Source organism: Falco biarmicus, chromosome 6, assembly GCF_023638135.1.
Source record: "Falco biarmicus isolate bFalBia1 chromosome 6, bFalBia1.pri, whole genome shotgun sequence".
In the NCBI taxonomy this organism is placed as follows: Eukaryota; Metazoa; Chordata; class Aves; order Falconiformes; family Falconidae; genus Falco; species Falco biarmicus.
In genome coordinates this window covers 83,130,202-83,145,650 of record NC_079293.1, presented here as the reverse complement: position 1 = coordinate 83,145,650, position 15,449 = coordinate 83,130,202, and the positions used below count along the sequence as shown (strand labels likewise).

At 34.7% G+C, this 15,449-nt stretch overlaps 1 protein-coding gene across 4 annotated transcripts in view; it reads right to left on the bottom strand.

Moving 5' to 3' along the window:
• The window catches only part of RYR2 (ryanodine receptor 2), a 434,578-nt gene that overhangs the window by 202,475 nt on the left and 216,654 nt on the right, over positions 1–15,449 (bottom strand). For all 4 annotated transcript variants that reach the window (XM_056344321.1, XM_056344323.1, XM_056344322.1 and 1 more), the window contains exons 15-18: positions 9,459–9,554; positions 2,368–2,486; positions 1,832–1,965; positions 396–637 (exon numbers count right to left, since the gene is read on the bottom strand). In XM_056344321.1, the coding sequence (XP_056200296.1) occupies positions 396–637; positions 1,832–1,965; positions 2,368–2,486; positions 9,459–9,554 (591 nt within the window). The remainder of the gene's footprint in view (positions 1–395; positions 638–1,831; positions 1,966–2,367; positions 2,487–9,458; positions 9,555–15,449) is intronic.

Below are 15,449 nucleotides of genomic sequence, written 5' to 3'. Positions count from 1 at the left end.
ACAGACTTCATTTTTTGCACCTTTGAAGTTTTAAATACAATATTTATAGTTATAAAGAAAACAAAAACAAACAAACAAAAACCAAACAATTCCCAGATTGAAATATAAATTACTAGTCTATCTGCTTTACTTTGTATAAAGCAATTTTTTCAATATGTAATGTCAATGTAAAACGTATTCTGATATACGGTACTGGTTTTGTATATTCCTAGTGTCAACTGAAACATCTGATTCACTTTGCTGCTGTTGAAAACAAATTTGCTGGAATTGCAAACAAAGTACTACTATTTCTAGTATTATTAAAAAAAAACACCACCACAAACACACACACAAAACAAAAAAATAAAAAACCCCAACACTAAAACCAAAAAGAAAACAAAACCCCGGGAGAATACCTGACCACAGATGCAGACCATCGAAGCCATAGGAATACAAGTCATCACCAACACCGTTTCCTCCCCATTCTGCTCCTCCCCCTGGATATGGTGAGTAGCCCTCTGTTGAAGCCCAGCCCACTCGTAGATGAGTTGATTCTGCAGTCACAAAGGGCTCTAGATGGTCCACCATAAGTTCATAGTACCATTTTCTGTATTGGGCAGAGCCTTCACTAATCCCCAAGAAGATGTTGGGCCGCATGCTTAAGGAGAAGGAATGAAAGTGGTTATTAAAAACTTATACCATGAACATGACGAACTACTGCAGACTTTTCATTAAACATTCTAATGCAAAGCAAAAATACATATTCATTACATTTGCTTTGTATACAGCCTTATTTGGGATAGACAGCTCTGCCTTCCCTGTATGACATCCAAAGCCAGCTCAGAAGCTCAATCAGTACCCTGATATTTATAATTTCTTCTCATGCATTTTGGACAGAAGTTTTCATTACTGATTTTAGCTTATCAGTTGATAAAATTTATTACTGACATGGAATGATCCCCATTACACCATCTCTCTATATGTTATATACATTGGTGTGCTTACTCGATGTGTTGGGGGGAGTCAAGTCACACGTGGCTATGAAAAATATGAGTGAATGTATTAGATATAGAAGTGCAAAGTCTGTTTCACTTTTAGTCTTGAAAAGCTCTCCTTATACAGTTGTGGATTTTTTTATGGTTTTCAGCATCTAATAAATCCCATGAACTCCAAATTCTAAGTACTATTTCTATGTTTCAACTTGCATTCCACTTAATGATTGAGACTTTTAAAAACAGACATAAGTTGAGATCGAGGAAGATCTCACAAATCTCTGCTTAAAGCCAGATTCTTCTGTCTCAGCATAAATTCAAACACTGGATAAACATTTAATTTGTAAATATTGATTTGCCAGTTTAAGATGCTACTGGCTTCATCTCGTTATTGATGTCCGCTGGAACGCAGCTTCTACAACTCTGCCCATGGAAGGAAGCGTGAGGGCACTCCCTAAATATCCCAGGCACTGGGGAAGGTGTTTGGTACAAAGTTCTTGATTCTGACCAAAGTTGATTAGGAAATGCTCACAAAATCACAAACGTGAAGGCAATCACAGGACACTGGCTGAATATACTTCGAAAGTACAGCGAGATCAAGACAAGAATCTTTAGAAGAGACTACAGTTTTCACACATTTAAAGCAGTTTAGAGCAGCTTTAGCCTGCACCAGCTCTCTCTGACCCATGTTTTGATTCTAATCAATATTGCAAAGAGTATTTAAAATCCTAGTAAGAATGAAATATTTTAACAAAGGGTTTGGAAGTAAAACGGGTTTTCCATAGTGCCTGATTTTTTTTAACCACAAGTTTTATTCTGCTTTGTTCATAGACACAGATTTTTTTTTTCTTTCTTTTTACCTGCTCACATGGTTGACAAGGCGTGTCTGTAAGAGCAGATCTCTTCCTGGCAGGAGATTATCACAGATTAGATGTTGATTAGACCGCACAGCTACTCCATGACAAACACAGAGAGAACACAAAACATCTAAAACCTGCAAAAAAAGAGATTCTTTTAATCTTAAATATTTTTCATAACCACTGTGAGTTATTTCAAGCAATAGAGTGCTATATACCTTGTTACTGAAAGACTTGTAAGGGTATATAATTCATCCAACACAGCAGTTTTATTTTATAACAGTTATGAAGTTCTCCTAACAATATTAAGATACATTCTTCCTGCTTCCCTCAAAAATTAGTGTGGATCAATGTTTTAATCAAAAAGATGATAACACTCCCCTTTGCTTCTTCAAACTGCTCATATGTCTTTTAGGAAAAGTTTAATTTCTACTTACATATAAAGTATTAAAGTATTTGAAATCTAACTTCTGCACAGAACAACATACTTGTGTTGTTCACAAATGTGCATCTAAACATACTTGTCTCTTCTTTCCTACCTTATGGTTTCTTCCATGTTTGTCCAAAAGACAGATGATTGATTTAATATGCCCTTCCTTAATAATGTTTAGAGCTTCTGGGCTTTCCACCAACACACAGTGTAAAACCTCTAGAATTCCTGAGGGGAAAAAAGAAAAGTTATTTATTCAAAGTGCATATAATACCATAACCACACATAATACTTCCTAATATATTGCTCAGCAATATGGAATAGTTTCGAAAATCATTGTATAAGACAGACAAAGCCAAAACAGACTAGATGTACTTCTAGACTTCCGAAAATAAGTGAACATAGTATAAATCAGAAAAGACAGAAAAAAACTGTATATAAATGTGAAATTTTAATAATAAATATGTGATGATCAACACTCAAATTCAAAAAAAACTGGGTAAAATACTGCTTTTCAATGAAGAGGTGAGGACTTCACACTGCATACATAATATATACATAAAATATGCTCTCCATATTTACAGTTTTCTGTTTCTTTCCTCTGGTTTTGAATACACCACTGAAAAAAATGTGTATCACCAATAGACGACAGCTAATATTTAGAGAATTTAGATTGTGGTTCATTCACATAGCTGCCCTCAGTACGCATTTTCGGTTTTCTGTATTTGTGAACAATAAACAAGTTTTTCAATTTGTAAACAATAAAGAAATTAGAAATTCAAATTTAGGGAAAAAATATGAATTTTGATTTATTTGGGTAAGTTTTTTACACATACATATCCCCTTTTCCCCTTGATTTCTTTTTGTTGTTGTTAATAATTCCTGAGTAACAATAAAATATAGCCTGGAACTTTATAACTAAATCATTTTAGAGAAAACCAAGCAAAAATTAAAAGAAAAGCTGAAAACCATAAACTCTTAAATTTAAAGTAATGAGGATAAAAATATTGTTGGAACAATATATCTCTTTCTGCTAAGTATGAAATGCATGCTTACACAGTGAATAACAAAATGCAATGAGATAAGTAATAACTATGAAACAATTACAGTCTGGTATTAAAACCATTATTTATGAGGAATAGAAATGGCCGGGAGTTCTGAGTCTAATCTATTGCCTCTTATCAGATCAGCAGAAAATCCAATCTGGAGAATTTTCCAAGTATCTTACTGAGGAAAGAGATTAAACACCATTAACAATTTACAGAAATTACCTACCTATGCAAATATATTCTTTGACAGACTTAGGACATGTTTCATTTTTATGTACCAGCAAAGACCAAAATACCTTCAGTTTATGAATTTATTTATTTTTATTGTCAATTTCAGACCAACTTGTATTATGCTTAGTTACATTTCAATCAAGGTATAACTCTGTTAAAAACAAAACTAAGAAGACACACATAGCCAAAGAAACCGTAGACCTCCTCATAAAGAAAAACATATGCAGACTTCTTACAGAGGGAAAAAAAGATGGGAAGGATATTATGAACAGTCATATGTCAACAAGAATTTTTATATTTTTTCTTTAATCTTAGATTTTAGATTCCCATCCTTGTTAAAACAGTTACTCTGCCAGAAGAGACAATGGTTAGTCTTAAATTACTTGCTATTTGAAAGGTAGTTTTATTTTTTATTTCCCAAGAAAATCTGAATTAAAATGAGGATTGACTGACTTCATTCAGATCTCTCATTTCAATTTAGATTGCCTACAGTATCATCACCTTTTATCCCCATATATTTAATATTTTTTCCAGGGATCTGGAGGAAGATATACTGTCATCACTAATAAAGCATACAGATTACTCAAGGACTGAAAAGTAGTAAAGGTGGAAGACAACAGATACAGTGACAATGTGATTTATCTGGTAAACAGATTCCAAACAAAGCTCATACATATGTAAACAAAAAATGCAGGTGACCCTGCGTAGATATTGTAGACAATCTTCCTGTTCCGTGCAGTGGCTCCAAGAAAAGTCAGAACCAGAATATAACGAGCTAGGTGTGAACTCCCAAAGTGATTCTGTAGCCCCAAAGATATAAGAAGAAAGTCTCAAACAAATACAAATTAAAAAAACCCACATATTAAACCTCAATTTGGCAATGGTATGATCTGGGCTGCAATAGCTGTACGCTTTCAATACAGACAGTAACAATATTGATATAAAGCATAAAAACTTAAGAGTCATGAGAGCAAGCTAAAGGACTACGTGCCCTTTAGCATACACAGCTGGAGCACAATCCACCCAGCCTGCCAACCAGACAGGCAGGGTCACTTGAACACAGTAAAATACCGAGGGAGGTAAGGAAAGCGTTACAAAAGGATCCTCAATCTAGAGGGGTAATCTATACCTAGATCAACAACTTTATTGCATGCTGTAGAGATGTGGGAATGCAGTGACATCACAACATTCAAAACTTGGTAAAGTTTGCCACCCCTCATGCGCTGAAACACACTTCTAACAATACAAACGGTAATCCAATACGAAATAATAACACATAATGTAAGCCATAACCATAACCCTGCACTTTTCAGATTTGTGTAGGTAGATTCCGAATCTTGTATTTGTCTTAAAATAGTATAAAGGGTTCATTTTTTAGTCTTAACCTTTTCAACAACAGAAGAAAAAATGACAAATTAATGTTATCAATTACACCCAGCTGCCACGGCAACTTCTTCCATTACTGCAGCATCTGAATGCTAATTATCAAACATGTTTTGTTCTAAGGGCAAATTCCCTCTGTATCAGAAAAAATCGCATATGAATTTACAATGTCTGTTTTCACTGATCCAATTCTATATTGTCTACAACTGGCCCTGTTCCAATTTCACTGGAGTTGCTCAAGGCAGTAAGGCAGGAAGCGTTTGAATTTCATACAAATACCACAAACAGTTATGATATACAGAGTTTATCGTAAAGATGAGTGACTAACAGATGAAAGGAAGCATGTATTTTCAGGACAACATGTTGATTCCTCCAATGTCATACTGCAGAATACTGGAATAAAATGCATGCCCTTTAAAAAAAAAACAACAAAACAACCAAAAAAACAACTCAAAACCTGATATTATCTTTCTCCAAAAATCTTCACTTGGAAGATACTAGATTACTAACTTCCCAATTCTATTTTTTACTACCTATGTTTTAATGCCTTTAAAATTTTAGTAGAACTAGTTAATCCCACCTGGAATATATTTCAGAGCAAAAGACTACTCTAGCCTTAATTCATGCACTGAAGAGACAACTGAAGCATTTGCATTGCATTATTCACTCAGCTTCTGTGACATTTCACTTCTAACATGGTCTACTCTCAGACACATTTGTACTTGGAAAAATCTTCATTTTCTTTCTTTTGCTTCAGTGAAGATCAGGACCTGAATCAATTTCTAATCTAATTTGTTCAATCAACTCACAATTGCCGAGTCTATATTTAATGCTTTTATTCTGTTTTCATAACATTTTTATTTCAAGGATAAGAAAACCTGAAAATAGGAATTTTATTGATAATAGCTTACAGCATCAAATTTTATTACAACACATTCACAAAAAACCCTGCAGGAGATGTAGCTGACAACTTTAGTGTTGAAGGTGAACTTAATCTACTGTGATTAACAGAGCATGCTGTTTCTTCTGCACAAATACTCTACCTCATAAAATTAATTATTTTAGGTATATGCAGCCAGGTATTCTTATTTAAAAGGTGTAATATAATCCAGTATTTCTCCCTGCTGTAGACCTACCACTGTTAATTAAAACAGTGAATATCCTCACTCCAGTCAAGCCTTATAAAGCTTAGAATCTGGCAAGCAAACATCCCACATCAAATCACAAAAGCACATTTACATACTAAAAGCTAAACCTACTGTGCCTCTCGAGATAACTAAAACACAGCATAATTAGCATCTTGTTTAACTGACTCCCTCAAAACCACAAAAAGTATTAATTACCAAATCTGTTTTCGAGGCAACATGGAGGTTGTTACCAGAACATATGGGGAAGGAGTTCAAGTAGCCTAGTTCCTAGAAGCAAACTCGGAACAAACAGGCATTGCAATTAGCACTTTCAGAATTTTTGCAGCATATTGTTCATGAGGTTCATTATACAGTGCAACTACAATGTCAGGTTACTTTGCAATTTACAGAATTTATCTCATACCTGACTATAATACCATAAATATATTTAGGTTTTATTTTCAAACCCTATTTTTACTTTGAGATTCATTTTTAAAAATGCATACATACATAACAGAAACCATGTAACACTGCATTTTTAGAGCTGTCTTAAATTTCATCTTGAACCTCCAAAGGTTGAGCACAAAGTTTTGCATAATTTCTGAAAAATCCTAGCTCTGAGAATTTCAGGTGTAAAATTAGGTATCTCATGAAATAGTTTCACCATGAACAACTGGGGAAACACATTAAAATTAAGGTTGCAGTCAAATCCCATGCAACTGCATAACTGTGAGAACATTCTCCTTAGATGAATGCTTTCACCCCAAAAGTGGACTGTAGTAGAGAAATGAAAAAATATACAATAAAAGTGTCAAGATCAACATTAATTTAAGGAATGAAACAAACTATTGAAATTGAGGTTGCCTGTGGTAGCACAAGTATTGAAAACCTGGCTTTAACTTCTTGGTTGTTTATTATCCTTTTCTCCACAAGACAATTTTTTACTGACTTAAAACATACAATTTTCTCAACTTCTAGACCAGAAGGTATATTCCAAATGCATTTCTAACAAACATTTACTGGCTTCTCCTAGTAGTGAAACTTAAGATTTATATAATGGCAAAAAAAAAATATATGCTTCCAGTCTATGTCAATGATCTATATAAAAAGTTGAAATGTCTCAAACCAAAATTGCTTTTACTGTGTTGTTATTTCATATGTTAACATTAGATTATTACATGTAAAACTTCTCCAATTTGTATTATTTATATTTCTATAATTTCTTCTTCACTTTTAGTTACAGGGAAGAATAATTTGCAAGGCAAATTCCTTATACCTGACAAGAGCTTAATTTAGACTTCAAGCTCCTGCTTATTGTCTAATTTTTCTGTCTAGTGCATGCAAGAAATAAAGCTTTCTATAAGGAGCTGTTAACATCTTATTTCAACCTTTTTCATAATTTCTTTACTGTTCAGTCCTATGATTCACTTAATCAGCAAATCAGAATATGAAAGATCTCACCACATCAGATCCATGTTTTCAGTTACTGCTGTAACCTGTAGAACTCCAAGTATCACTACATTGGTAAAAATATAATTTAGAACACTGGCCTTACACTGCACATGTTTGTTTTTTTTTAATATTTCAATAATACCTTTGCTAATATTGAAAAACAAGGAGGGGGTGTGCGTGGAATCAGGCTGCAGTAACATTTCTTATCAACAGCATTATTTTGTTTCTTTATCTTAATCACAAAAAGCACGCTTGAAAAAAGAGTCAAAAGCAGTCTCAAGAGACCAGAACTAATCACTTGATTTGAATCTCATTTCTTAGTTGCTGGGTCCAAATTTGATAACTGTCTACTGTCAGATGCCTAGATGACATCATTTTGGCATATTTTCATGGTGAAAACAACAGTAATCAAATATTTGTGTAAGAAAAAAAGGAAAATATTGTATTTATATCAATAAAAAGGGGCAAAGACTCAAGTATCACCGATGAAATCAGCACTCTTAACTGCAGAAACAGTCCTACTATCTCTTTGATAGTAACTCTGAGATACACTTAGCAGAGGTTCTTTAATGCAATGAGATTTGTCTACCATCTGTTTAGAAAATCAAAGTACAGTGGCATATTTCAAAAGTATTTTTTTTAAAATATAGAGTAGTATTGTTTAAAAAAGAACACAAAATAATTATTCTGATAAGAATTGAAGACTTTCTTTTTAAAAACAAGCAAGCAAACAAACAAACAAAAAGCCACAAAAAAAACACGGCAAATGTGGTAATCCAGATAACCAACTTTAAGGTTCTGTGATAGTTTACAATCATGTTAATAACTACATTAAAGACAGTAAAGAGGTACACAGTAGCAAGCTGCCAATGCTCAAAGGAATCATGTATCACCAAGAGAAATTCTTAAGCTATTTACATTCCCGTAATAGGCAGTGTTCACACTACTTATTACTTATTGTGCTCAAAAAGTGTATTTTTCCAATATAGTCCAAAGAGTCTTTTTGACCAAGTTTAGTTGCAGTATTTTTTTATAAAAATCCATTGGAAATTTAAAAATACAGTGTAGGTTGACGGAGAACAGATTGCTTCCAAGGAAGCAGAATCCAGGATCACCATTTCAGTGAGCAGTACAGCTCAGCATAACTTCATTTACTTTCACTTTGAGTAACACAGAGACTCATTGCATCTCTTACACACTAAGGGGTTAACACAGCAGTTCAGGAGGAAGACAAAACATTAAGTAATGACAAAGAAAATAAACTAGCTTAAAGAAATTGTGTCTAAATGAGACATAATTCCCAGATTCTCAAATCATAATTGTATTCCATGCTTGGTCGTTAACTGTAATCAGAAATTCAGACCTCAGGAGTGAGAGGTGATTAAAAAGCCAATGTGTATGTTTTACAGAGGTAACACTGTTACACGCAAATGTGTGAGTAATTTTCTGTAGATCCTTCTATTACACATATTCAAGTAGATCACACAAACCTCCCTACAGTACCTCTACAGTACTTCAAGAAGAGACAAATTATATCCATTCCATATGGTTACTATTATATTCAGTTGGATGAAAATCCTTAAAAACATGCAGATTTCTACAAAGAAGGGAAGGTAAGGTACTAGAATTAGAGAGAAAGCAACTGAATACAACTGAAATTGCAGATGAACTGTTTTGCTAAATGGTTTTTTTGCCTGAATTAAAAAATAACATTAAAATCACTTGGCCAATTAAAAGGAAAGACTGTCAGAACTTGAGCTAGAACTACAACTGAAATAAATATGTAAAAATGTTGCAAATATAAACCTCACTTTATTAATCTAATTTATTTTTTAAAAAAATTAAATAAATTGCTCACATAGAAGAACTTCATGCTTATTAGACTGAAAAAGTGTATCACCAATTTTAAAGAATGAAAATCTGGTCAAATAAGGAAGTTAAAATACTAAAAAGCATACCAGAAGAGGCTTCCAGTCTTTCTAATCTGCTGATCAGCCAATCAAGAGATCCAGAAAATTGAGCACAGTTTTTACGATTCCCTCGAATCAGAGCCGCTATTGGAAGAAGAAAGAGAGAAAAATAATAAAATAATCGCAACTATAAGTTCATTCAAATAAAAAAAAATAATAATCCTTGTTTTGTCTTGCCAGAAAGGATCCAAATTCTTTATCTTTAATTATTGATGTTCTTGATTTAAATTTAAATAACGTAACTGGTAGTTAGATTTAAGCGTAAAAAATTACCCTTGGCATCAAATTGACCTTTAAGGAATTAGAATTATTTCGGCTTTACAATCACCTCAATGATCCCTGCAAAACGCTCTACATGAAGTAGCCAGTACCGACCCCACAGAAGTCAGCTGCTATTGTAGAAACAAATTTCTGTTAACACAATATTCTTGTAACAACAGGAAACACTGGAAGAGCAGAATATGAAGCCAACAACATAGGTGACGAAAGTAAGTGATTTTCTATTGATACAATACCTTTTTACAAAAATAATAGGAAATAAAACAAGACAGATGTCCAGGAACTGTTTGTCATACTTTTGACAGGGCTGTAGGGAGGGAGGAACTGGCTGGAAACTGTTTCATCCTCATGTTTCAAGCTGAAGATTGAAGTAGACTGAACTCATGCAACTGACTTGGTGGTATAACTGAGTAGAAATCTCACTGAACGCTGCAGGCACCCACAAGCCTGCCCTGTCCTGGAATACATGCATTTGCATGCACGTGCCTACACATGAGCTCTCCGAGAAGCTTCTGTTCTACTCCAAAAAAAAGAACGAGGCATTAACATTTCTGTTTGGTGTGTGCAACAGTGCAAACTGCTTTTCTTAAGATCTTTTTCCAATTCTGCCAACAAATTATTTCATCCTGAAATTTCTATGGTTATTTTCAGCAGCAGAGACTGCTGGTCCTGCTAAGAGGCAATGGCCTCTTAAAAATCTGTTTTATTACTGCAGAAATCCACTACATTATATTGCAACCGTGTGTTTATGCCGTTTCAATTATAAAAGGTTAAACTTACAGCCTTGTGACATAAATATGATATGAAATTTTATCTGCAAAGGGGAAAAGCAATCTGGAAGTTAATTGCAAACAAGTCGCTGCACTGACAGTTCTGTGTCATGAGGGGAGAGATCACAATCCAACTGCTTCACAGCCAAAACCCCCAACAAACTAAACAAACAAAACCAAAACCCAACCCCTAACAATCAAAAAAATCCCTTTCTCTTTCTGTATTATATGATAACAAAATCTATACCCTGAAACCTTACATAGTCAATTAATCATGACCATAGTTATTTGAAAATACTTGGGAATCATAAGAGGAGCATCTTGTTAAAAGACACAGATTAGAACTAAGAAACACCCGTTTCTGTAACTGATTTTTTTAAACTGATTATAGGCAAACCACATAATCTCACTGTGCTTCAGGTATAACCATTAAAGGAAAGTAGTAACAGTTCATTGCTTAACATGACATCAATTAATTTAACTTCATTAACAGTAATAAGATACAGATGGTTGCATTTCTGCAGTTGAGTAGAAGTTTGTGAAAGGTCAGTATTTAGTGGTTAAAGCTGTGCATTAGATGAAGTACACAGCCACTTAACACTGAAAACAAAAAACAATATCTAACAGTTGCTTCTTTTATTTCTCACTACTCTGACAAGACTAACACCCAGTTTTAAAGAAACAAAAACCAGGATGTGGCGAGTCAGACATTGAATTCACATCTTTACTTATACTCCTGTGCATTCTTTTGTGATACAAAAGGATCAAATACAAGTTCAGAGCAATTGTATGTATTTGTAACAGATGAAGGACAGATGTCTTAGTAGATATATGGCATTCATTTTAAATTGAAAGAGGGTAGATTTAGATTGAATATAAGGAACATTTTTTTTACAATTAGGCTAGTTGGATTAGATGATATTTAAAAGTCCCTCGCAACACAAACCATTCTGCTAGTCTGTGATTTTTATATGCCATAGTACCCGGTCTCAATCAACTCAAAGTCTGTAAATGTCTCCATTCTTGTCACAGTGAAATATATCACAATGTCAATGATGTAACAAAATCCATTAATTCTGGCATCACAGTTTACTATTATTATGTGCAGACTCAAAAACAAAATACTGTTTGCTGAAGCAAGACTGAGCAAACAATATCCATTTGTCATCCATGCAATTACTGTACAGGTCCAGCATTATTCAGAACAGAGCAACATACAAATTCATTATAGGCAGATCAAAGCCAGGCTTCTTAAGCATTAGCTGCCAGAAGATAACGCAGTTAGGGAAGTAACATAAGGGAGCAGGAGGGACATAAAGACTGGGAAGTCACCAAAAGCTTGTGCACTGTTCTCACTACAAGTGCATGGAAACAGCAGAACAAGTAGACTCTTTCAGAAGGAATTTTCTGGCCTTGTCCACTGGAAATTTCAGACTTAGAGAAATGATTCAGCAATCAAGCCACTGCTTCCTCCAGTTTGAGCTGTGCTTAATTTAACAAGAGATAAACTAAACTGTTACAAAAAACTGCAATACCCCCCTCCCCACTGCATCTATGAATAACCAAACCACAGACTGTCATACTCCATCATCTGCACTCTAAAAGGCCATCAGCTTATTTCACTGAGACATTAACTCTCTGGACCTAGTCCGGATACTTTTAAATGTTCATAATTCCTGTCATAACTTCTTTAATTGATTCTTCATAAATTAAATAACTACCATCAGTATACATGAAAAAAAACCTTTAAAAAAAAGCCTAAAGAGGATTTACTTTACTTAGTGTCCATATATGAGCTGAAAGATAGATTAAGATGTAAATTTTTTACCAATGATCCTTTTAGATGACCTTTTTATCTCAAGCTTGGACAAGCAGACACCCCCACAAATCCACATTACATAATGTCGCATTTTTAAGCATCATACAGACATTAGGGTGAGTAAAGAGATAAGCAGAGAGAGTAACATAACAGTAGCACTGCTATGATGAGAAGCTCATGCTACGATTTACTATCAGTTTCGCTGTGAAAGTTTAGTTTAGTTTCCTGCATTTTATCTGAATTTTAACTGTTAAGAGAGAAAATTTGCTACTCTTTCTGCCTGCCAATGGTTGAGCTACCTGCAAAAAATTCAGACTGAACAATCTGGTTGCTTGCAAGTGTGAAGATAGCCAAAGCTATATGGATTTTTTTTTTAACTTCATTGAAATAAGTGAAAACAGCAGGAAACATTTTCTTCATTTTCTATAACGGACTATAGAGTTCTGAAGGAAGTTCTATAACAGACTATAGAGTCTGAAGGAAGACAGACATTGGCAAAGATAAGTGAGAATGGAGCTGTAACATGCAAATGAACACAAGAAAGGCCTATACCAGTTTGGAAAACATAAGGGGGGGGGGGGGGGGGGCGGGGGGAGGCAGGGGGGGGATCTGGACACTCCATTCAAGAACCTACAATATAATTTGTTCCCAAGTCATAAAATTTCTGAGTCATCAAATATCATAAATTCACCAGCAAAAGCAGCAAAATCTACCTCTGAAACAGTTTTGCATATAGAACTACAATACAAAGGACAACATGTGCCATTGTTACAAACCACTCTTAGATGAAGTCTCAGGCCCATATGCTAACTCGTCACTATGCTGCAAGTTACAGAACGGAAGAGAGGTGTATAGATGGTGTATTTAGCTTGCAACTATAAAAAAAAAACATGGAAATCAAACCCAAAAATATTTGAAGTACCTTATAATGATCATAAAATCTACCAATCTAATGTTGGGAAACGCCACTTCTGGTCACTCTTGCAACCTGTGCATATGCATCACACTACAATCTTCAACTACTTGGAGGTGGTAGATCTCAGCAACTCCTCAATCAGAATCGTAGCCACAGGAACCACCTTCTACCAGTGGTTAGGTGACAGCAGCCATTGTTCAGCTAGCTCTTTCTTTGCTCTGAGAGATCACGGGAGAGCGCTTCTGGTTGTCTCAGTGATATTTACTATGTCAACTTCTATTCTCTCCAACAGAAAAAGTAGTGGGCCAGACAGAAGCACCTCTATGCTGGATATCCTTTTCCCCCACAGGTATTATTTTATTCAAGAGCATAAGAAGATGGAAAAGCTCTGTAACAGTACTATATACAGAACTCCTGCCTCAGCTGCCTCACGTTGCTGTTGGGTAGTAAGGAAAGTTTGTGTGAAGTGAGGCACGCCATTAAAATTTTATTTTCTGTGCCTCTGAATTTGGAGGAATGCAAGTTTTCAGTATGCCTGGTACACATGAAATACTGCTGAATATTCTGAGAAAAGCTCAGATCTCACAGTTCTTAATTTGGGAATTAGCACTGGTAGAGTCTTTTTTACATAAATTTCTCTCTGTATCTGGTTCTCTGCATGGAATGGGAGATAATACTTTCTATCTGCCTTATTACAGGATTTTCCAACAGAACATTCATTAATAGTTCCAATTATTCAGATTACTAATCAGAAATGGCACAGAAGAACTCCAAGATAATACCTTTGTTTTCCAAACATGAATTAAAAAGCTTACAATAAATGAGTTTCAGTGCCTCACACCAAATAGCAAAGACAAAGCTATGTATTTTAAGTACCATTAATAAATTAAAATGAAATTAAGGAATGGGTCCTATAGAAAAACTAGTAGGAGATTATGTTTCACAATGCATACCCTCAAAACAGTCAATATACACACTGCATTCATCTGGGCATTTCCTAACCATTCGACTCACTTCATCTTACAAACTCAACATTCAGTTGTGGAGTTTTAAGGGAATTGATGTATAACATCGCATTACTTGTACACCTTTTCATTACTAAATTTTTCAGGAGTGAGATTTAGTATCATAACTAAAATGCTTTATATTTTACAGGAAAGTGATAACAATCCTGCATGAGGAGTTTGTCCAAACCCAAGCTTTTGCCCAACGTACAGGTTTAAAGGCAAGCAGACCCTCGCATAAGAGCTGGTGTGTTACAGAAAGCAAGCATATAGGCACAGCGACGCAGCCTGCACAAAGGACTCTTTAATGACAGAGACATGTTACTGTCCTCAGCCACTTAAGGTCAGTGTTAATGTTATTATTTACACTTATGGCACTGAGAAAACCTGATGACAGAGGAGGAAGGAACTGATAGAATGGTCTCTCAGGGAGTAAAATTTCCTTTTGTAGACAATTAACAACTCAGCAGGCAGCTATCGTAGTGGATTAATAACTCTAAATAATGAGTCATAATAGAACATAAATCACACATGCATTTCAAATTGGTGAGCAAACGAATCAGGCAATTAAACGCTACTACCTACACATAAATTTGACCAGCACACCAACTAACACTTAGATACCTATAGAAGCTATTAGGACATTTGTCAGTGACTGCAGGGTGCACAAGAACTTCATGATATACTGCATCTAAAAGAGCGTACCTTTCCATGGCACGCTGTATCCCAGCATAATGGTGGAGTCACTGGTCATTACTAACTAAAAAGAGGGGTCTTGGTCATAGAAACTTTAGATTTATGCTGCAGTTCTACAGCCAGATGTGTGAAAAATCACGGACTCCTACAAAACTGACCACAATATTGTGGCTCCTTAACACAGGAATGATATAGCCACACATATTTTGTCCCTACATTTCTGGCCAGCATACAAGATACATCAGCAATATGCTAATATGAAAAAACTAATCAATCATTTAATTAAAGTAAGAATCATGTTACTTATAATAATCAATATTATAAGGAAAAATCACATTATTTGAGTGTTTTCAGTGTATTTTGTTCTTAAGAATAAGCAAGGACCTGGAAATGCAAAAGTCTTGTTTAATTTGTATCCTAAATTGTGGAAATTCTTCTATACTAATTCAGTAGAAATTCTTCTATACTAAAAGAGGTATGTGTTTCTTTTCATCT